Raw genomic sequence first — 24,689 nt, 5'->3', positions numbered from 1 at the left:
CTTTTTATCATGCCTGTGCACATTGCATTAGAAAGTTACCCATGGGGCATTAATTAGATAAAATCATAAAAGATAAAAGAAGATTTACATGGTTGCAAATTATTTAGGTTTTCCTGCATTATGGGCTGTAGGAAAATCCTTGTTGTTGATTTGGTTTGGCTCTCACTGGCTAAACACATGCAGACCAGAACGGAAAAAGAATATAGCATGACTCCTGTGTATGAACACACAATAAATGGGTGATTATTTGTCTCGTTGACTGCTGCCCAGTGCATGCTGGGAGAGTGTGAGCCCCTCCATTGCTCTGTAAAAGCAGAAGCAGAATTATTGTGGGTGAAAATTGGTTCATAGTGAACTTGGTGAACTCTGATTGTAGTTTGACTACAACTACTCATATTGATAATGTTTGGAAATACCTGTGACCCAGTGGAATGTGTTCCTACTCAGGTGTCCTGAGATATTCCCATAACATCCTCGTACATCCCATCCAGCTGACACATATAACAGCTGTTGGCAGAATGCAAAGGATGCCTGTTACCTGGAACATCAGGGGAAGCATGTTGGCTGTGTGTTCTGACTCTGCAAATCGTCATTCAGAAGACGGCGAAGCTTAGCTGTCCGGCTCATTTCCACGAGGAAACACTGAAACTGCTGAGTGTCTGTCAGTCAGCACATTTAGAAGATTTATTGGCATCCTCTGTCCAGCCTAGTAACGCTGTCTCATTTGATGATCTCCTTTAAAACATAAGTGGAAAGAGATCTTGATGACTATTAGTTTTGGAGACTTGCTTTAAATACCGTTCCAATTCAGAGACAAATTAACTGCATAACAGCGCTTGATCTGTTTTGTGACTCCACATTTTCTATCTACCTTGATATAACATGCAGCTATTAATGCAGTATATCAATATTGTTGGTTTGGCTGAGATAAACTAAGTAGTGTAGTGAATTGGCTTAAGTGAGAGACAATCAGCGTGTAATTATGAGAAGACCTGGATATACAGGTCACATTTGTTCCCACAGTTATACATCTTGCAGAGGTTACGTAACCCTACATGTAACATAAGGGGTTAATGGGGAGAATATCTCACCTAAAACATGATGTGCGTCTGTACCACGCAGTCTGAGTGAGATCTGTATGAGCCGCTTGATAAATACACATACAGTATATAAATCATTACAGAATCAATTTGAAATTATGATGAGTTTATAGTATAAATTATTCTAAAACTAGATCAGAATGAAGATTGAATGATGGGTATTTTTATGTGTTGTATTAAATAGAAATTTTCTAACTTACGCTATAACTACAGTGCATTAGATTTTTCTCCTGCTTTCAGATGCCCACCTCCAGTCAAAAATGTGTTTTTCTTCTTTTCCCTTCAGTTGGAAGTTTGAGCTTCACTGAGCAGAGTGATATATGTGCAGAGTTTGAAACTAGAAGGCTGTTTTCACATTCATCTGCCGGAGAAGGAAAGTTTCTCTGTGCTCACAGTAAATCTCAGTTCATGGGGTGTACGTACCAGCACGATTTGTAGTAAACCTCCAGTGCACATTCACTCAGAATGGACTTTTCATTGAAGTTGAGGATATCTTGTATCCAGGAGCTTAAAGATCCCCTCCAGACATGTTTTAAGTTATATAAAAATACTCTGTGTCTAATATGGTTTTTCCACAAAAAAGTCCAATTACCTAATTAAAATCCTTAAAATGGCATCTACTCCTTCACCCTCATTGAAAAATCCAGAATCTATGAATAAGCAAGTAGGTTAATTTCAAAGGTTTAACTTTTGGACACAAGTTGTCTCCTGCTTCACTGTAAAGTCTATTTTCAGTGTGAACTGGAGATTTCAAGTTTCCACATCACACTTGTGTAAGTTGCACATTGGACCAGGATTGGCTCCAAACTAGTTGTGATGTCACAAATCATGCTCGTAGGCCCACCTTTTAAAATCAGATTAGCACAGAGAGACTTCCTACTTTTAGCAGATGAATGTAAAAACAGCTTTCTGGTGTCAAACTCTGCACATACATCATTTTACACAGTGACGGTAAAACATCCATGTGAAGGAACAAGAAGCAAAACACATTTTTGAGTGATGGGGGAGTTGAACTTTAAACATACTTGCATATTCATAGATTCTGGATTTTTAATGAGATAGAAGGAGGAGATTTTGTGGATTTTTTAACACTGAAAAAAACATGTCATTCACAAGTTTATTTTTTACATGTCTGAAGGGGATCTTTAAAGACTAATTCACAACTAATATGAGGTAACTTACATTCTTATGGGCTCTTATCTAAGCTTTTGGGCTCTCTGGTATGCAGATGCTCAGATTCATGCAGTGTCTCTAAGTAACTGATCAGCACAGGACATCCAGAGGGACAGGCATCATGACTGTCCCCGTTATTGTATTCAGATGTTTTTGAGTGCAAGGGCAGGAAAGAAGCCTTACCTTACACACTTAGTCTAGTGCATATATGGTGTATATATTGTGTGGTGCTTTGAATTGATCTGAATGGTCTTTATTAAGCTTAAAGTCACAAATATCTTCTTCCTATCCTTCTGTCCATATAATAATAGAACTAATCGTCTTTGACCCCATTCTTTATAAGTTGGGACAGCGGCTGCATGTTTGTTGCCGTGTCCTCTGCCTTCCTCTCTCACTGAATATGTGACCCCAGCACAGGAAAGGACAGGTATCCCCGTGTGGTTGAGACTGACGCAGCCTCCCTCTCCCTCAGGCAACCGAACCGAAGTCCTGCTGATCTCTTCTCCTTTTGTATCGCTGGAGGCACTGATCTTTAGACAGCAGTAGAAAAATAACTTCCCACCAGGCAGCAGCGTGCATGCATAAACAGGTTATTTATTATCGTCACAAAAAGTAAAGCCATTGTCCTCACTTTGTCCAAGTGTGGTATCCAATCCTCTGTTACCTCAAGGCTCCCACCAGTGACTCAGTCTGAGAAAGTTCACCTCTGCATCTCGGTGTGACTCTTCTATCCCTTTTCTCATTCTCGCTTTTTTATATGCATAAAGTTTGATTTCCTCGCTGCGTGTGGTGTTCCCTTTTCAGGCAAGGACAGCAGCTCCCCTCTATTCCTTCCCAGCAATAGAGCTTTAAGAATTCACTTTGTAGGCTCGGTTCTGCGGTGCACACACACTACAGGTTCACCCCTACGTCAGCGAGTTTTATGATTCCCCAGCTGTCTACAGCAGAGACCCTCAAAGCTGCAAAGCCCTGGGTTTCTGGGAGACGGCGTTGCTTCTCGCTGCTGCTTCTACCTGTTAACTTTAACAAGGTGGTGAGAGCTGAGGAGGAAGCAGAGAAATGGAGGGTGAGGGGGAAAAGAAGAAAGCAACTGTATCCGAGTTGAGAAGCAGAAGTAGTGACAACAATGACAGGCAGATGTGTCAGGTGACAGAGAAAATGAGATGGAAGTTGACAGACAGTGACGAGAGATGGATTTTTCCAGTTGGATATTAATCATGCAGATAGAGTCTGTGTTAGTATTCTGAACAGAAATGCACAGAGCCTGCAGTGCAAAAAAAAAAAAAAATAGCTCCACTTCCTCTCTGTAATAAAGTAAATGATGCTTATCTTCATTGCTGACCAGGATCAGGAATTTACCGTAGTTGACTAGTGTTTACTGCTTCATGAGCCCAAATATATGATTTCATTAGTCCTTTAGGAGAATGGGCTGCCTATTTAACCTTGACAAACAAAAGCTATTGCTGCCATTTTGAGAACAGAATTGGGTGATGTTGGATGAGCTCAGAGGTGTTAATTTTATGGCTGCTTTCTTTTCTCCATGGCTGACATGAGCTGAATATTGTTGCAGAAGAAATTTACAAATCTATAATTAAAGGAGGATTGGTGTAGTGTTACAGTAAGTAATGTTATCCCAAAAGGAGCAACTGTGATGCATACTGAATCAACACTGAGTAGTCAAAATCGTCTGCTCTGACATTTTTCTGTTTAGGAAGGCAGATGTTTGTTTAATTGTTTAGGAAAGGATTCATTGTGTCCTTGAAATGAAGCTCAATTTGTCCTTTAGATGTAACACAATGATTCAAGAGTCCTTGGAAGATTCTGCCCTTGATTATAGCATTATCTTCTGTCGGTAATACCAAACAGGTGCAGCTGTCTTATTTCTGTGGATGCCTGTGCTTGTTTAGTTCTTACACCAGTGTCTCCCTGGCCTTTCAATACTCTTCAGCATATCTGACATGTGTGCTGAGTTAAGTCGAAGACTGAGAAAATGGAGGGATGGAGGAATAATAAAATGATAGAGGGAAAGATGACTGAACCGAGCTATCAAGAATGTGTGGGCGAGTGAATGTTTGTCTTAATGGAAAAGTCAAGCTGAGCAGAGGCAACTATTGAAGAACACATGCAGCACTTGCATTTCAGCCATGCCAGTGGAAGGGCTCTATGGTTGGCAATATCAATCAGCTGGTCCACAACTTTGGTCCAGAATTAGCTCAACAGCTATTGGATGAATTACCATGGAATTATGTACAGACACAATCGCAGAGGATGAATCCTAAGACTGGTGATTAGCTGACGCCTGCACTCAGAGCTAGTTTTCACTTATCCAGTGACATATCTCAACATCTAGCTACTGGACGGATTGACACCAAATCTTGTACAAATATATAAATTGTTCCCAAATGATGTACCCCAATGATTTTAGTTATCTAATGACTTTACCTCTAGCTCCACCGTGAGATTTTGTTTTGAGTGAAAAATTTCAACAACTATGGATTGCCATGACATTTGGTATGCACATGACTAAATACCTGCAAAACTAACAACATTTCCATCAACCTCAGCTACACTTTGTGTTTAGTGGTAAATGTTAGCATGCTAACATGCTCAACTAAGATGATTAATATGGTAAACATTATACCTCCTAAAAATCAGCATGTTATTATTTTCATTGTGGGTGTGTTAGCATGCTGACGTTAGCATTAAGCTCAAAGAACAACTGTGCTTTAGTACAGCCATACAGCCGATAGCATTGCTGTAGACTCTTACTCTTGTTTCATTAACCAATTGTATCTAAAGTACATTTATGTTAAGTATAATTCCTTGTTGCTAATATGTTTCCCGAATATTAGCTAGAAATGAACACAGTATGTTACAGGATGAAGTTTCCTCAGAGTAACTGGATTCAAGCCTACATATTCTCAAAACAGGACACCTCATTAAACCCAGATAGATAATAATAGTTGCAGTGAGCAGTGTTGTGATCTGCATGTAGCAGAGGGTCAGAAATATCAGAGCAGCTCTACTGGGTTGACCAGCATTTGCTTCAGTTATTACTAACATTAATACAAGGGTGATGTCCCTGATTCAGTTATGCTCAGTATTATTAAACCATTTATTATGAACAAATAAAATGAAATAGTTAACGTCTTGTAAGACCAAGTGCCTGATGTCTCAGTGTTTATGGCCGGAGCTCATTTCCTTAGGCCCGCAGATGGCGGCAGATAGGGCTTGTTATAAATCTTTTATACTGCAGCACAGCCGAGTGCTTGCACATTTGCATGCTCATGTTTCAGGGTATTTGTCCATTAAGAGTCTGTGGCCAGTGTACTGATTTCCCCATTATTTCTAGTTGATTACCCAAGCAGTTGCATTTAGACCAAGGAGAACTGAAGGGCACTGGGCAGCAGAGCATGGCCGTGGGGAGCGGACATCCCACATGGCACCCATTTATTCAGATAGTCGCTGCCTCACTTGGAAGATTAATGCCATCACAAATTCACTCTCGTTGTACATTTTTTACCCACTACATTTGTCAATTTGAACTTTCAATATGTTATGAAATTGGGACCTCAACTTTGTTTTAACGGCCAGTTTGTGTTGTTTGTTGTCATTCTTCCTGACTGAAGGACGAGCTGATCATAAATGACTGTTTATGAACCTGCTCTCTGTCTCTGTCTCCAGTCTGCTCTCAGTTCTCCCGGGGAGTTTACGCCATCTTCGGCTTCTACGACAGGAAGTCCATGAATACGCTGACCTCCTTCTGCGGGGCGCTGCACACCTCCTTCATTACGCCTAGCTTCCCCATCGATGCTGACGTGCAGTTTGTCATCCAGATGAGGCCTGGCTTGCGAGGAGCTGTTCTCAGTCTCCTGGACCATTACAAGTGGGAGAAGTTTGTCTACCTTTATGACACTGACAGAGGTAAGAGCAGCTCTCTGGGAAAGTTAAACACACACACACCTGTGCAAACACCACAAGCCAACATTCAGCAGAGGACAGACTAGTAGTGCGGAACATCTGATTGCTCAAGAAAGCCCTGCTCATACAGTTATTATATAGTGTATATGATCAGTCTTTAATATGTAAATCCCTCATCCCCAATTCTCATTCTAAGTAGTCTGATACATTTTAATCTTTGCCAGTAATGATTCTAAATTGCTTCACTATGTGGCTGAATGCTGCTTGGAAAGGCATTCAGTAGCTCCTTGCTTCTGAGGAATGAGTCATTCACAGGTGCTGCCGATATGCTGCCGTAGTACGACTCCAGCCGCCTGAGCCTCTAATCCTCAGCACTTTCTGATTATCATTTAGCTGTAATTGGATTATATAAAGACAGAGCACAACATACTCTAACTAACTCTGCTTTACGGCCTCCCGCTCTCTTCATGTAGGCCAACTATTTACAGACTTGGTAGTCCTCTGAGGGTCAGCATCTGTAGAGCATAACAATCTGTCTGTGTGGATTTTTTTGACCGCAAGCGGGTCACAGACTGTTAGTAGCAACAAAGATATACTGTATGATGTAATGCCATTTGTGAATTTGAGTCATGTTACTTGTATTTCAAATGTATCAGTAGATGTAGAGATTTTCTGGGTGCAGTCGCTGCTGGTAAATGTGCCAAATTGTTCAGAACTGTGCATTCCAAGTATTTTTAAACTGACATAGAGCATTTCTAGGACAAGAGCACTCTTTTTTCACTTCCCCCGCCTCACTTTACATATCTCCATTTCAGGTGGGTGTCTAATCTACCTCTCAGTCATGAAACAGATTCACACAGAGCCATTTTGTGCATTTTTAAAGTTTAACACTATTTCTGGTAGTATTTTAAGCAAATGTATATTAATCTGGCACTAAGTAAAAGCTTCTTGATATCTGTCTCTACTCACATAACACTTCCATAATTGTGACATACAAGTTCAGAGGCATGTTTGACCATATTAAGGAGGCTATTATTTCTCACAAACTGGGGGATGGGACCTTGGTTTCGTTGATCTGGCTGGTGTGTATCTGTGTTTCTGTGGCACATTGCAGAAGCTGATAATTGGTTGGCTGGCGTGCTCAAGACAAAATGATTAGGGAGTTTATAGCCTCTCCTCGCTACAATCAACTTCTCAAAAGTGCATCCTGATGTGGCCCTTACAGCTCCGCTTGACTTTGTTGGCGTCTTTCACCTGCTGTGTCGAGAGTGACGGGCCACCATCTGTAACACTCTGCCCATTTTCCACAGCGAGACACAGTGTAAACACTGTAGTTTAGGATGGACTCCCACATGCTGCACAGCTTGTGTTTGCTGAGAGGCTAGTTAGCCATCCTATTTTGGCTGACAGTCCCAGCTCGCTCCTCCCTGTCAAAGCTCTGGAGCAATATAGCCACCGCTCATCCAAATGTCAGTTTAATCTTCATTATAGGGAAAGGGCTCTATTTAGGGCTGGAGAGGGACTAGCAGGGGGCTCTGGAGAGATGCTCGTGTGAGTGTGTGTTGATAGTTTGTGGGAGAATATGACAGGAATATGCTGCAGAGGCATTTTACAATGATATGTGTAATGTCTGTCCCTTAACAAGACACTTGCCACATCTGAACAGAGCGTTTCATCAGAACGAAAGCAAGGGTGTCTTAAAGTCAGCTTGAAATTGGAAAAATCATTAAAATGAAAACTGTCGATCCCTCGCTGTAGATGTTGGGGAAGTGGACTCAGTCTTCCCTTTCATCACACACCATAAGAGGGATTTTTTTATGATAGCCTAAAGGCATAACTACCATCAAAACAGTATCTGTATGATGGGATTTTGACTGTAATAGAAAATAAAATACCCAGAGATACCACTTAATGTACTCATGCGTGCATTTAATTTTCAATATGTATTTCAAATTGGAAACGGTATTGACATCAAATAGATTCAGCTGCTCTTTCATGTCGGAGATGCCTCCCTCTGACAGCAGTATTGTACTGATCTAAAGTGCTTTAGCTGACATAAATAATGATTCCTAAATAATGAGTGGAGTTTGTCTCCCACTGCTGCTTTTTACAGGAGTCTGTTACTGTTTTGTGCAGCCTACATCTCATTAGAAGAATGGATCGTTTGATGAACATCACTGATACAAAAGGGAAACTGATGTAGCACAAAAATACAGATCCGGGAGAGGCATAAGAAAGACAAAACTGATTTTCTTTCACACCTTTACACACGTGGGCCATTAAAGTCATGTTTATCTGCTGCAGTGCAACATCACCTTTTTATGCTGGATGCACTGGCTATGAAATGTCCTCATTAAACAGCCTAATGGCTGCTGGCAGAAATGACCTCTTGAACCGAGGAACATCTGGGCATTACCAGCTGGCCACAGAGAGTAGGACCACACCAGGTTTTTTCATGTTTTGCTAATTTACTTCAAACTGCATGTACTGCTTAACAAAGAGTACCATAGTATGCCTTCCATGCCACTTACAGACTTTGTAGTGCAATGACCTTTGACAAATCCTAATACAGAATTAAAACACACAGTATTTCAGTAATTAACAAAACATTTATTTTGAAAAGAATCTCAGCACAACACACTGTATAAAAATGTATTTTGTAATCCTGATAGCTGGTTAAACAAGATAGAAACCAAGTAGCGGCATCTAAGTGCCTTGAGCTTTTAATGACCTCTACAGACAGGCTCCAAGAAAACAAAGATTGCACAGTCCAACTTGTGTCGTGAAATATAAAATCAGAAAACATCTCCACAAGACATTAGTGTCTCAGTAGATAAAATCACTTCTTCTAATGTGTGTCTCGGGGGTGATTTTGAGAATCTTCGTTTCATTACAGAAATATTACGAGAGGTACAGCATGTTCTTCCTTCCTTCCTTTGATATTTTGGGAGACTATTGTATTGCATTACAGTTTGCACCTCTGTCCTAGTCCTCTCCTTTATGATGACCTCTAGATATTTTGACCAAGGCAGTAATGGATACTTATTCAGTTTTCTGATGTTGTTCTGGTCCTAAAGTGTAATGGCTACAGTATTAAATTGCCATTGTGCAGCTTTTTTTATATTTAGCATTTAACATATTGAGATCTTCCTGTCTAATGTTATCCTCCTGATTCATATAATTTGCATAATGCAAACTAGATCTTAATTTCTTTTTGTTGCCATCAAAAAGAAGGAATACAATCTAACAACCTTAACTGCAGCTTTTTCCTACATTCTCCTGCCCCTCTGACAAATGGGGATGGTCGGGATGGTGGAGAATTTGCATTCGGTGTGTAATCACACTGCCCTGCTGCTGAATGTCTGGTTGGTTTCGTCTCTGCAAGGAAATGTCTGATTAATTGCACACTGCTAAAGAGCTGCACTCAGCAGCTAGGCACACAGGCTCATTAACAGAGAGTGGGAGAGAGAGACAGACAAAGAGAGGCCGAATAGCACAAAGCAGCTGTTCCACTCTGTGAACACCTAACTGCACCTTCACTTGGAGACAGACACATATCAATAGGCCTTGACCCACCCCTCTGTGGGTAAACAGTATTTTCCTCCCAGGCCCTAATATTGGGACTGTGGCAGAGATTCATCAATCAAGCACCTCCGCTACAGGAGAGCTGTTGTCCCTCCATTCAAGGACTCTATTATGCCACGTAGAGAACATAGAAAGAGCAAAGGAGAGCATAACTGGGATACACATGTAACAGAAGAGCCAAGTAGTGACTGAAATGTGCTTTTCTAGGTTTTCAAAGGATTCTGAAAACAAAGAGATGCAGATGAGAAAGCACGAGACTGCCACTTTGAAAAAAAATAAATAAATCAGAGAGTTTAGACAGGACTATGTCAAATTTAATAAACTCAAACGAAAGCAGTGCCTTCTTGCTTTTGTTTTCCTACAGAGAACATATTTATGTGACTCCATGCTTTTGAGAATGCTCTCTGAGTCAGTGTTGACTGAATTTTAGATTCTCCGTGGGAATCAGATTGCCTTTAGATTTACAGCTGGGAATAGAGTGTGTTTTGAAAGGCAGTTTAGGTGCTGCATGTGTGTGTGTGTGTGCAGTGACCTTATTGGTGAAAACCTCAAAGGGTGGTGTGCATTCACTGAGAAGATACAGCTGAGGCGTTAGCTGTCTCTTAGTGTTTCTGCATGAACCAAACCTCCTCTGTTATCAAGCACACCCAATTGATCCATGAACATCCACGCATGCAGAGGCTGAGAAGCCTGAACACAACATCAAACAACATGTAAGCTGCAGACATTCTGCTTCATACTGCAGCACTGAGCCCATTGTATCGACCAAATGATCCATGTGAATTATTTATGCAGAATACCAAACATTTTCTAGAGTTTTCCAGCCAAGGAAGTTTAAAATCTGATGCTTTCATTGCTCAGCATGGATCATTTGTGAATTGTAGACCCAGACCACCATGAAGCACGACGTTAAATGAGCGCAGCTGCTTGTTACAAACATGCTTTCTTTCAAATATGAAAACACATCTTCTCCATTGAACAGATTGGCCGACAGGCTTAGCAAGGCAGAGAATGTACCACATTAGTGTAGCTACAGCAACCTTCAGAAAGACATTACATAACTTTAAACAGCTCCGTCACTTTGAAAATCTTTGTTCTTTGCTTGAAAAGGGGAATTACAGTGTTTGGTATCATTATAGACCAGCTCAGCCCTCCAATATATGTGAAGAAAGTCATTACTGCAACAATCTGTGTTGTATGCATTGCTAAACCCAACAAGAGTGGAAAGAAAATCTACATTTTGAGAATGTTTTCCCAGAATGATGTCACCTTTCCGCTGCTTTCTGTGTCCATTCACAAATTTTGCAGGGGCCAAAATCCACAGTCCTTCTTTTGTGCAAAACTGTATTTAAAAATGTATCTGGAGCTAATATGAAGCTTCAGCTGTCCAAATTGGTCAAATCAAGTAGATATCTTTCAACGTTAGTCTTTTTAGTGCCAAACTTCCTTTTTTTGTTACTATACTTCCACTGCAGTAGCACTATAGCAGTGCTAAAGCCTCACATTTTTGCTCAGAATGACTGTGTGGACACACTGTGGATTTTGGCCCCCATCACTTACATTGAAAGTGCATTTGAAGGGGATCTTTTGACAGCCAGTATGAACAGGAGGAATGATTACAGCAAGGAAAACCTTTTTCAGTGTTCATATGGACACCAGACTGTTGTTTTAAGACAGACTTGAAAAACTGTGAACAGATCCTTTTACAGTGATCAGTATCCCCGTGTAGCTAGTTTGGAGGAAAGAGCTCTTGTCTCAGTGCAGAGATCATTGTTTCAGGACCTTGGACAGCTCCCATCCATCATAGTTCTCCGCATGCCTTCAGTACTGCAAGCTTTGCCTCATTTCTTCTTTTATTTATCATTCATGTATTCTCTTATTAATACTGTATCCTTACAATGTTATAGACTTAACATATAGATGGATGACAAATCAAAGGATAAACCTGCATAAATGAGTGGAGAAACTTAATGCAGATGCTTTTATACAGGGGTTACTGAATAATCTTTTTTCACCGCAGACATTTGGTGTCCCATCATTAGTTTTATTATTTACACCTGTGCTTCTCCTACTGTGGCATACACCAGATCTTAACCCAACTAAAAACCTATATGAGATTATGGAGCAGCGTGTTCAACAGTGCTCTCAACTGCCATCATCAAAATACCAAATAAGGAAATATCTTTTGGAAGAATTGTGTTCATCCCTTCAGTATAGCTCTAGTGGCAGTGGTGGGTGGTGGAGGGCAATATAGATAAAATCTACTCTGACAATATATGTAATTTTATATCACAATATCAATATGTATCATATAGTAAAATAAAATAAGCAGACAGGAGTGTCTGTTTTTGACTAATCCAGCAAATTAAATACTTGACAAAGCACTTTATCAAATTCATGCACAAATCATATAGAAAATCCAATATTACCATAAAGTAGTCCTGCTTAACAGTGCAAATAGTATAAATGGTTGCTAAGTGTATATTTTTTTTACAGTAAATATTGTGATATTGTCCAGCCGTATTTACTAAGACACTTAGTGCTGTTTTTTCTTTTAATCTGTCATGTCTCAATGCAACTTAATCTCAATCACAACTCAATCACCCTGATACAGTTTGGTCATCAGGAGGCTGTATGATGATCTGTAGCCCAGTATTAAATGTCTATAGCTTAGGATTAATGTACACTTTGATGGATGTAACATTTTTCCATGAAGCATCATTGCCTCACAATGTCACAGAGATCTCCCTTCACTCATTACTGTAATTACCTCAAGAAGAGCGGGAGGTGGAAAAACACCTTATTGCAAGATGTATAGAGATGAGTGTAGCTAGACGAGATTGACAGTCTGACAATGAAATGTGTGTTGTACAGGAAGTACAAGCTTAGCTCTGTGTCAGTGTGCAACACCTTTTGCTGTGTCTATGATAGAAAAGCTGCCTGTGCCAACCTGCTGCAGCTTTGCTTAGCAATAGAAATAACTATAGACACAGCCAGTCTCACTTACTTGTGTTTGTTATAAGGAGAATTAACCTGAAAACATCTTGAAATCTTGTCAATAAGCAGCCTGAAGCTTGATCAATCATACTTGTTATATTTTTCACCATTAATAACATACAATCAGTGCTTATTGCCTTTCTACTCATAAATCTGCCACTTAAAAAAATAGAAATCAATACACAGAGTACTTTAAATCATTGATTATCTAATCAGTGACCTTTAACCACCAGGTGTGATTCCCACTTATCCCACTAGTATTTTAAATGTCTGCTCCCTCCTGCCGGCTTCAGGGAGAACACAGTGCGAGCAGCTCAGGAGCAAGAGGTTTATTTCGGCTGGAGCAAAGATTTTCTCCTCTCCTCAGCTCAACATTGTTGTCTCGGCTCCTTGCGGAAGGAGGAATAGCAGCATCTTCAAATGAATAGAAAAGAAAATGAAACTGTACGGAGGCGAAGAGTGAGGGAAGGAACAGAGGAGTCAGCAAAGCCTTTGTGCCTCTCCTGCGTCAGAAAACAGCAAATGGCACAGAGGGCCAAGCGCTGTCAGACGTGCTGTCAGATGCACCAAATGTTTTTGTTTTTTTTTTTTACTTCATGAATTCAGAGCCCCCCCCCCTCCGACCCCTTCCTTTTTCCTCTAAGATTCAGCTTGTCTTATCTAATCTGCTCTAACCTTAGCACTTTACATGGCTGAATAAGAAACCAGGTGACTAATAGAGAGCCCCTCAGCTTTATTAGGCACTGCTCTGTTTATGCCTTGACTCGTGTCTCAGGGTTGCTTCTCATCTATTGCACGACACTTGCTTTCAGGATAACGCAAGGCCATTAAAACAGTAGTCTTTTTGCATTATGAAAGAGATTGATGTGATGTGCGCTTCCCTGTTTGCCCAAGAGAAAAACGCCATTTTTATTTGCTTAAGAGACGGAGGAGGGTTTTTTATAGGAGAGCAGAAAAAGAACAGGCAGTTAGTGCAGCTCTCAGTGATGGGCAAGAGCCAGCCTGCTCCATTTCTTTGTATGTGGTTCAAATAAATATGTATGCTGCATGTGTTTGTTACTCTCTTTCTCTTTAAGTCTTTATGTGACTTCGGAATCTGAATCATCTTTAAGTGCAAGAAAAGTTCATGAATCACTTAATGAGATAAAACTTGCATAAAAGATGAAAGGAAACAGGAAGAGAAATGCTCAACATTCTGTTAGCAACTTTGCAGCTGTCATTAGATAAGTAATAATCTGTTTGATTAGCACTGATCAGGGATTTGGCAGGAGTGGGTGGTGTGGGGGTGCAGGGTTCTTTGCAGTTCAGCTAATTTGGAACAGGGAGCTGTTATCTGCATTGGTCTGCATCGGGAGTAGGCGTTGTTAGGCTAATTGTACTCAAAAGTGTCCTTTTACTGTCATTTGGCAGCTTTAATCCTTTTTATTTCACTGGCTCTGTGAGCATTGCCCACTGAAAACCTTCTTCTTTTGTGGAGCCACATATAAGCTCCGAGATTTTTGGGAGATTTCTCTGAAGTAGGTTCAGTGACTTTTTCTGAGTCTCGCCTTTGGTGTCACGCTCAGCTTTGGGCATCCCGTGACAACGACGCAGTTCAGATGCCTGCGAGAGAATTTTAAAGAGGTCACCTTCTCCGGGGGGAGGGGGGAGGGACGACTGAGTCACAGTTGAGACTGCACACCACGCTCGGCCATCATGTGAGCCGCTGCCCAAGACAGAAAAGAAGAAAAGAAGAAACACGCAGCCAGGTGCCAGCACATCCTCAGTCAGTCTCTTTTTTCTAGCTCTGTCTGTCACAAAGGAAATAAATCTCTTGCTAAATGTATTATTCTACATGTGATTAAAGCACAAGTGTAATTTTCCTTCAGGATTTAGAAAATACAAATCTAGGTCTCAGCAAACATTTTACAGACTTTTAAGTCATTTGTTAAGGAAAAACAGCCTCCAATAATATAATACGCTGTTTAAAAGATGCTCTGTTGCAAAGCACTATACATGACTGTGAGTAACTTACAACTATTATTTTCATGGTTGAACCCAGTTGTCAAATAGTGGTATGCTCTATAAAACCAATCCTCCGAGCTGCAGAGAACACCATATCAGAGGAATACATACTGATCTCCTGGGCAGTGCTGTGTGGGCTGCTAAGCTCATACTGTAGATTCAAGAGAATCCCACATGCAGGCCAACTCTGCTTTGTGTTGCTTGCTCTAACAAACGCTGTCATCTTTTCGCTATTTTTTTCTTTTCTTTTTTTTTTTTTTTTTGGTGCATTTTGTGGAGAAATTTCCAAGCAAAGTGTTTGTGTTTGTAGTCTTGAGCATGAATATGGAACATCATCTCAGTGATGCGCTTAAGCTTAAATGTAAGCTATGTAAGCTGTAGCTTAAAAGATGTTTTATTTGTAAGAAGTTTTTTTGGACAGCTAACAGTATATTCCCTTTGCTTACGTGATATGTAATTTACAATAATGCGTCCATATCGCTACTCTTCCCTTTCTGATATATTTGGTAAGATCTGCTTTCGTGAAGCTGATAAAATGACAAGCTGTGACTGTGATGCAGGCAGATTTCTACTGGTTTTTATACTTAAGTTAAAAACACAAAATGTCAGAGTTCTGAGGGCACTCTAGCAGATATTTAACAGCTGAAGTACTTGATCCATTATTTTACACATTAGACCAACAGTTTGCTGCTCTGTCTGACTGTCATTGATTCATGCAATGTAAATGTCATGCTTATCTGCATGATATTAAGACATTTTACCTATTTTCACAAAGTCGCAGGCCTGGTTCATGTCTCCACTTATCTCTACAGGGGAACAGCTGTTCTCCCCTCTTTCTCTCCGAGAAGCAGCCACCAAAATTGATTTCAGTCGTGAGTTGATGAAAGAGCAAACTGTCCAGCTGAGTACTGGTGCAAAATGACCTGCAGAGGAAACAGATGTTGCAGTAACTGAAAGCTGTGTGTGCTTGTCTTTCTCATTTTATGATTTTGACTTAAATTCTGATAAGATGAAATGTAAGAAACCCTACATTAGAGCTCAAAAAGTCAAATTATTTCTTTATTATGATGAGTTATTCTCGGTTTTCAATATATCTAGTACAAGCTAGTACTAGCTGACTTCTTACTTACCTCAATCAGCATTAATTGATTTATTGCCCATGGAGGACAGAAGAACTCAAAGAGTCTGATAGACACAGACCCAATTTGTCTGACATATTAGCAAATATTTGCCTGCTGTATTTGCACATCCAGTAGACATGGAGCAATTGCATTCATTTAGAGAAGTGTTTCTGGACACTTGACAAATGTACAAATGCCAATATACACTGGCCTTATTGTTCTGTTTTGGTCTACACAAACTTCTGAGAGGTAAATATGTGGATCTTTAGCTTGCTTACTTAGTCTTAGTTGCTTACCTAGTCGCTATATTTATTGTGTTTGTGACTGAAATGTACAATACCAATGCAGCCCTTGAAACTATGTAAAATGAGTTTCAGAGGTAGCTAGAATTACAGAGTATTTTGTATTTCCTACTGCAACACAGATCTCTGCTTTTAGCGGATACCTTTCCTGAGACTGGAGTTTTTATCTTTATTGGTATAACTGAAAACTGAAATTTAGCACCTCAGCAGATCATGTTATCCTTGACATCAAGGCTGTGAAACATTTTACTCATGTGAGAAATAAATGTGTTTTTTTCAGTGCTATATATAGCCTTGTGACAATATGCTACTGATTTTGAATATGTATTATTTTTCAGGACGGTGCTGAATAATTGACTCTGTAAAATGCCCTTGATGGTCGTCCTGCCTGCTGGCTGTTGTAAATCGTACCATCTGTTTACAAAGTCAACCAAAACTCCTGGACCAAAAGACTTTGTCATTTGTGAACCCACTGATAATACGTGTTAATATTCACCAATAGACTCTGGATGTCCTTTGACATTTAGATTTCACATTTGCATCGCGGTTATTGAAGTTAGAATACACTGAATGTCATAATCTGTTAATTCCTTCAGTTCAGGACTTTCAAACTTAGCTTTTATTTCCACACGTCTTTCATTTTGAGCTTACTCAAGTTGCTTAACATCGACAAGCTAAACAAATATTTAAGTCCAAAATATCCAGCTTAGTTTAGTGTCAGAAAGGGAACGGAAATAAAACTCTCAAGGGAATCATTTGTAAATCCCCCCCAAATCCTTTTTCTTAAGCAGCTACTAACACGTTTCTAAATGTCATGCATATCCCAGCTTATGGTGTTCAGCACTATATGTCAGAATACTGGGAGGAGAGCTGACACTCAGCTTCACCCTTTTCATTTCTCCTCTGCCACCTAAGATACTGTACTGGATTCTTGTTTTGATATCTTCAAGCTGATAAAAAACCAAAACATGTGTCTGCCTGTTTGACCTGATAAAGGCTGGATGAGGACAGAATCTGGTCCAGTCTGAGGTCAGCTCAGCAGCTTCGTATCTATCATCAGACTGTTCACAGTGTCCCGAGACAGGACGGTCACACCGGCACCCCTTTTTGAATTTCTTAACCTCCCTGAGTGTCATGCGTCACCTCTCCTCTGCCTCCTCAAACTCCTGAGTGGCTGATGTGGTGGCGCCCAGCGAGAGCCACTTATCTTTAAAGGCCATACCTGATCTGAGAGCTGTCTGCCGAGCGCTTCACTGTGAAGGTCACCAGCAGGGGAAAGGAGGGCGGACATGTCAGCTGAGTCGCTGTGCTCTGAATACTTAGGAGCTCTATTGGGAACACGTCAGCTCACATGTCCATTAGTAACGGTCACCAGTTGAGAACAGCTGCTTCTTTTTGTTGTGAGTTCATGATTTTTTTTTTTTTTTTACATTTCTGAATTTAAAAGATGCACATTAGAGTACACGTCATTGCTGCCTCACACAGGGAGGGACATCTTTTTATTCTGGGTTATTTGCACATGAATGCTGCTGTGAAACTAGGGGCCCCTAAAGTGCAATGTTGTGTCTTACATCAGAAACTAGTGGACACAAAATGTCTGTACTGAAAGTCTATTCTCAGTGTATGTGCACAGTGCAATGGAGGTTTTGAATTTCTACATCACACTTGCGTGAGTTGCACATCAGACCATGACTGGCTTACAAAGTAGCTGTGATGTTACAAATTATGCTCGTAGTTGTCGCAGTCGTAGTCAGACCCAGATTTAAGCACAGAGCACCTTTCCTCTTTCAGGAGATGAATGTGAAAACATCCTTCTAGTGTCAAACTCTGTGCATACATCATTCTGCACAGTGAAGGTCAGACATCAAAGTAACAATAAGCAAAACACATTTTTCAGCAGAGGGGGACTTTAAAATTCAGGTCCAATAGCAATAGAGACTCAATAATTCAAGAAACTTTAATATTAAAAGGGCATGTTCAGCAGTCGCAGATATTTTTGCTGTGTAATACTCATACCTTTACAAATAATGCATGGATAACTGTCTTAAGTATTTATGAACTTTAAACAAGTACTATATACAAAACATGCTATAACAGCTGAGGTAGTCATGATAGTTAAGTGCAGTCTGGTCTGTGCTGCGGAGGTTGCGCATCACTTGACTGTGATATCGAGAAGGAACCAGTTTTCGTGTAATGCCAGCCAGACGAAGGAATCAGTCGCTGACTTGTATTTACATACATATTTTACACCAGCTTATTCAGCAACTGTAATAATATTCATTATTTGATGGAATCAGCAGTTTTTATCTCTGCTCTGAGAGAAAAAGTTGGCACAGACTGCGCCGTTGCTTCTGCTCATTTAGTGCAGTCAGCTGTAGTGCGTTGGCTGTGGTAAACAGGACAAAGGGGTCTGCACCATTTTTTTTCTGGCCATTAGTTATGACCCAATACAGCACATAATGAGTTCTGCCACCATGCATTTTTACCACCACTCAACATATTCTGTTCACTGTTCTTCAGATAATATAAATATGCAAATTTCTGATGCATGCTTTTCATTCCTACACTCAACGTCATTGTCCGTTTCAGGAGCTGTTTTTTATTCTACTGTTTTGGAGCTATTCATAATTTCTCCACTTGATAAGGTGTTGCCTTTTCAAGCTTCACTGGTCTTCCTACAAGCTGCTTTTTTTAATGACTGAATTTCATCCCAGGTTGTTCTGAATTTGAAGTATATTCATATAGATTCTGCAGAAGTTTGAGTTCAATTTTTAATGTCATAAATCTTTATTCTTTTGAACACCAGCATGATTTATCTCAAGATTTAAAATATTGCAATTTCAAACAAGTCTTTGAAACCTCAAGTAGAGTTAATATATCTATAAAATTCAGTTTGGGTAAACTCTGTTTTTGCTTGACTCAAATAAAATCAAGTCCAAAAATCTAAAAAAAAAAAAGCCAGTATGATGTCTGATGTCTTCTGTTTCAGCACAGAGAAAGAATTGACCCTTGACAAGAGATTGATCTCTTGAAAAAGCAACATGGCCTCATGCCTGTGGCGGTGACCCACTTCCTGTCACTTTAGGTCAATCAGTCAAACACTGTGTTCACCTTCAAGAAAAACTAATTGAAATACAATGTAGATAAGAATTTCAAATGAACTCTTGTGATGTCCTATACAGATTGAGGAGACTCATCTGTGAATCACTGTTGCGTTACAGTTTATTTGACAGAGTTATGGTTTGTCACTGGACTGCGAGAAAGGCAGGAGCAGGATTGTGATGAAATTTTAACTGCATACTCAGAAACTTAGTGCTTCAACTGTAGAATCTGAGAGGTCCCGCGTTGTTGCTCTTCAGGAATAATAACCGTCAGTGTGTGTGTGTATGTATGTCACTGTATTTGTCCTCACATAGCAGATGTTTTGTTGAATCGGCTCCATGAAACCTTCAAATAGCTCAGCAGGAGGTTCTGGCTTCCTGGAACAATCCCAGTAATCAGACAGTTCACCTTCACTTCCTTTCAGCTGTGCCAACTACATTATATGCCCAAATTTACAAATGCTACCCAGTAGCTGTCAGATAATGTCACCACAGACTTTTAACAACATCAGATTAATGGATAAAAAGCTGAGAGCTCTTTCCAGACAAAACTGTTTTCCCAAAGGGATTGTTAAAAAAAGACACAAATGACCTCTCTTTCTTTAACTTTTTAAAACAAATACTGTATAACAACAGCTTTGTTTTCCTTTCTTTTCAGTCAGAGTCACTGACATCTCCTTTCGGCTGATTTAGAAACCGTCTTTGTGACCTGTCATGACTGCTGACTATAAATCCTTAACCCCCTCAGTAAACTATCCAAATTCCTCCGGGTGTCTTGTGGCTTTTCAGGGTCGCCGCTCAGCCAGGTTACTGTTAGCTCAGCGTCTTCCTTTCATATGCCTCATCTACTGATTCATCCCATGGCACGGTGAGCTCTGCAAAGCAAACATGCCACTGAGTTACATCAATTGTGCTTGCTGAACTGCTTCTTTAGCAGTCCATTTCACTGCATTTGCTAGAGTATGTGCTACACGACTTATCGTTGTGCGTTCCCTCTCTATTCGTGTCATCTCTAGCCTCAAATTCGCAAGTTTGGATTCTTCAGTCGAGCAAGAAAGAGAGAACTGAAGTGACCTTATGTGACACACTGTGAAGGCAGCATGGGACACAGAGCCATTTTACAATTAATAGTTAATTAATTATGCTCTGTAACCTCTCTACCTTTGGTGCAGCCGCCACAGCTTTAACTTAATCTTTTGTGCGTATATCGACCTCTCTGTGGACTCTTTTCCCATTTTTCCTTCACCGCTGAATCTGCTTAGTCTGTCGAATTTATTTATTTATAGCATCCTCCTAAACCTTTTTGCAGGCTTCTCTGAAATTAACTCTAAAGAAGAGGCATTAATCTTGTATCTGACAGCAGTGATACATACAAAAATACACTAATACTGTAAATGCATAAATTGCAAAAGCATAGGGCTCATGTTTAATTCATTTGCAGTAAGAAAAAAGTCCTAATGCACAGTTCAGTTTATCATCTCACACTTGGGCCTTAAATCTACCTTCATCTGGACTGTGTTCAGTGTTTGTCTGAGTTTCGATTAAAAATCACAGCTGATATTCTTATGTCCATCTCTGCTAGTACCTGTTCATATGTCATTGTCTGTGTATTTTTGGAGTAACACAACACATACTATTGTTCAGATAAACATTTCAGCAATCTATCATGGGTTTGTTAATACAGTAGTTGAAATCAAAAGCTGGTTAACCATACGTCTAGTTTTCTTTTGATTTATTCAGCCTTGTCGAAAGCATTAAATAGGAATTAAACCTTTGCAGCTCTTCTTTGCAGCAATTTTAATTGTCATCACAACATTTACCCGTTGGTGTGCTCTGAAAGACAGTTGTGTGATGGAGCTCTCCTCCCTCTGCTCCTCCAGGTTTTTCAATCCTCCAGGCCATCATGGAGTCGGCTGTGGCCAATAACTGGCAGGTGACAGCTCGCTCAGTGGGGAACATCGTGGACCCCACAGAGTACAGACGCATCATCGAGGAGATGGACCGCCGGCAGGAGAAACGCTTTCTAATTGACTGTGAAGTGGACAGGATCAACTCGATACTGGAGCAGGTATTGAACCAACAGTTTAGCTAGCTTTATTTGAGAAAAATAACACACTGGAAACAAAACTTCCTTCCTTTAAATGCTCCTTTATTCAGCCTTGTTGCTCTGCATGTTTCGTTGTTTCTAAAAAGGAATAAACACACTCCTCCACACTTCTCCTTGCTTTGTGTTTTGAACACCACTTCCATTTACACACTTAGTGAATAAGACACTCTACTGATTTGCTCCCCTCCTTTTCATTTCTTTTTTCGTTATTACCCCAAGCATTTGGAGTGCATCATGATTGCCTCAGATCTCAACATTCTCATTTAGGAGATGATATTAAAACGAGCGAGTCAGGCATATTCAGTTAGGCTTATTATTTGTTGTTTTTTTGTGCGCACATTTGTTTGAGGTCACCTGGGCTTAAGTCACGTGGAGGAATTGAACAGCCTCCTCATCCTTGTTTCCTAGGTGATCATCAGCTACAGCTTTCCCACATGAGTCTTGATTCACATTCAGTGTTTGCTAATGCATGCTGCTCACTGTGACTGCACCTTAGAGAATGCTTGATTGTCAGAAATGTATTAAATGAGGGTTAACTGTGAATTTGCATATTTACTCAGAAGATCATTAATTTTCATTTGGAGGATTAGAAACTGCGTTACACATGTGGTCACATTTTCCTTGCAAATGCATTTTGGAGTGTACTGCTGTTAACAAATAGATGGACTTTTATCTTTTATTGATAGTTGAATATTGATAATATCTCCACTAACTAACCCTAATTCTGACTACAGCAACCCGAACCGAAATGTTTTTGTAACCTTACTCCCAACCAATGGAGGTAGCTCTGACACTGAACATCTACAGACTATTTCTGTCAACTACACAATATTGAGTGTCACCTGAAACCCAGCAGGAGGTGTGTCAACATTAGACTAGTTAAATAAGAGACTGTCTCCAGATAAATGGTCATTTAAACCAATCTATGTTCTGACAAGCGACCTCTTGAGGCTTCTCACAGAAGCATAAAGTAGTGTAGGAAGTAGTGTGATATTGAAATTGATATTGCTATTGATAAGAAGTCAGAGTGGATTGGGCATACAAAATATCTGAGTTTGACACTGGAAACTGCGGTTTATGTCCTGTGTCCTACAGGAGTCAACGTTGGGTTCTTTTAACCATGAGATCAATCTTTCACCAGCCTTAACCAAACAGTTTTATTTTTCCAAACTTTGTCTGAACCAAACCAAACCAAACCACTCATACTGCATGGATCATTTTTGTGGTCAGTTATAACGTTACAAATGTTACAGTTTCATTTAGCAGATGCTTATGCAAAGTGATGTACACATGAGAATTAGTATAACACAAGCAAGGTTCTAGTCAGGAGAGAACATGTGAGTAAGTGCCATAAAGCTAAGTTCAGGTACAGAGGTGTTTGCGAAAGAGCTGGGACTGTGAGGTCTTCTGTAGGGAACGATGGGAAGAGCTGGGTATCGTCAGCATAGCAGTGGTACGAGAAACCATGGGAGCGGATGATTGTGCCAAGTGAGGTGGTGTATATTGAGAGGAGAAGGGGACCGTACACTGACCCTCTAGGAACCCCTGTGGATAAGCCATGCGGTTCAGACAACCCCCCCTCCAAGATACTCTGAAAGATCTCCCTGAGAGGCAGGACATGAACCAGTGGAGGGCAGATCCTGAGATGCAAAGCTCAGTGAGTATGGAGAGAAGGATTTGGTGGTTAACTGTGTCAAACGCAGCTGACAGATCTAATGGTAATAGAACTGAGGACTGACCAGCAGCTTAAGACAATCGCAGGGTTCCATTACCAACAGTGGTGCAGTCTCGGAAGAGTGCGCCTGCTTAAAGCCAGACTGCTTTAGATCATACAGGTTGTTCTCCTGAAAGAAATTCAGTCTGTGCGTTCAGGTATTTTTGATAGGAGGGGTAAAGTGAAACTGGCTGGGTTGCGTGTAGGTTTTTTAAGCAGTGAGGTGACCCGAGCTTGCTTAAATCCAGTGGGGAACACACCTGTTGTAAGCGAGGAATTGATGATGTGTGTGACTGTGGGGTTAAGTTCAGGGGAAATGGTCTGTAGGAGGTTGGTTGGTATCGGGTCCAGTGGACAGGTAGTGGGACGAGTCCAGCAGAAGTTTGGAGACTCCTCGGTCAGAGAGGAGAATGAGAAAAGTGCGGCCCTGTTAGTTGGCAGCAGCAGACTGAAGTGGTCAGACTCAGAGAACTGGTCACTGGCAGTTTAAATGGGGACTTGGTAAATAAAGCATGCACATGTTGTGGCTTTGTCTTGATGTGAAGAGTTTATGGAAAGAAGTAATTGATTATTTGTCATCAGTATTGAATGTGCAGGTTCCTTATTGTCCAGCCACATGTTTACTTGGGAAATACCAATAATACCAATAATTCATAATGTACAACAAAAGCAAACACAGTGCCTTGTAACATCTGCACTTCTGGCAGTAAAATGGACAATCTTAATGAACTGCAAAATACAGAAAAAGGACTGTTATAGTTTGGATAACTGGCTCAAAGAATACATTGACTTATTAGAAATGGAGCAAGCTGGATACACCCTCCAACAAAATCACGCTGGACAAAGTAAATTGCAGGCACATGTAAAGACATATATTATCAGTAAGGAGAATTTATGTGCAGACATCTATCATTCAATTTGTGGTAGTTACTTTTATTATCAAGGCCCCCGCAGTCCTTCCCTCCCGCTCCCCCATCATTGTGTATGTGTTGTACATGTTGAGTGTTATGTTATGTCACAGTTTGTCCTTTGTCTGTAGAAATAAGGAAATGTAAAGACAATAAGCAGAGTAGGGTGTTACTAAAACCATTAAGCCCACACTTATAGTCTGTTTTGTGAATTTGTGTGTGTGTGTGTGTGCATGCTCATTTCAACCATCCCCAGCACATCTTAACCTTCTGTTCTTCGCTGAGATATTTGTGTGTAAAGGCCGCTGCCCTCTACATAATGATCTTCATTATTGCCGGCCTTACGAGTTTTACTCTGACCTTCACTGCAGATCTGTCTTCATTTCCTCTGAAGCGGGGGAATATTTTTAGTGACAGCAGAGAACATTTCCATTAATTAAGAGAAGTTTGCTTTTCTCCGCCCCTCACGTTGACGCAGCGGGTTTCTTCAAATGTTCTCAAATTGCCTCTGTATTAGATTCAAGTTATCCAATCAGTTAGTGGTGTGTCACTCAGTGTCACGTCTGGTCGAGCCGATCATAATCTCTTTACTGTGGTGGCTTAATGTGAATGGTGGCCTCGTAGGCAGCATCTGTCAGACAAGTGCCTCTCCAGAT

At 40.4% G+C, this 24,689-nt stretch overlaps 1 protein-coding gene across 7 annotated transcripts in view; it reads left to right on the top strand.

The window, feature by feature from the left end:
• Positions 1 to 24,689, top strand: part of LOC122995106 (glutamate receptor 3-like) — a 71,280-nt gene that overhangs the window by 8,101 nt on the left and 38,490 nt on the right. For all 7 annotated transcript variants that reach the window (XM_044370120.1, XM_044370117.1, XM_044370116.1 and 4 more), the window contains exons 3-4: positions 5,958 to 6,197; positions 21,185 to 21,372. In XM_044370120.1, the coding sequence (XP_044226055.1) occupies positions 5,958 to 6,197; positions 21,185 to 21,372 (428 nt within the window). The remainder of the gene's footprint in view (positions 1 to 5,957; positions 6,198 to 21,184; positions 21,373 to 24,689) is intronic.

Source organism: Thunnus albacares, chromosome 13, assembly GCF_914725855.1.
Source record: "Thunnus albacares chromosome 13, fThuAlb1.1, whole genome shotgun sequence".
In the NCBI taxonomy this organism is placed as follows: domain Eukaryota; kingdom Metazoa; phylum Chordata; class Actinopteri; order Scombriformes; family Scombridae; genus Thunnus; species Thunnus albacares.
This window is presented reverse-complemented; position numbering and strand designations above follow the sequence as displayed.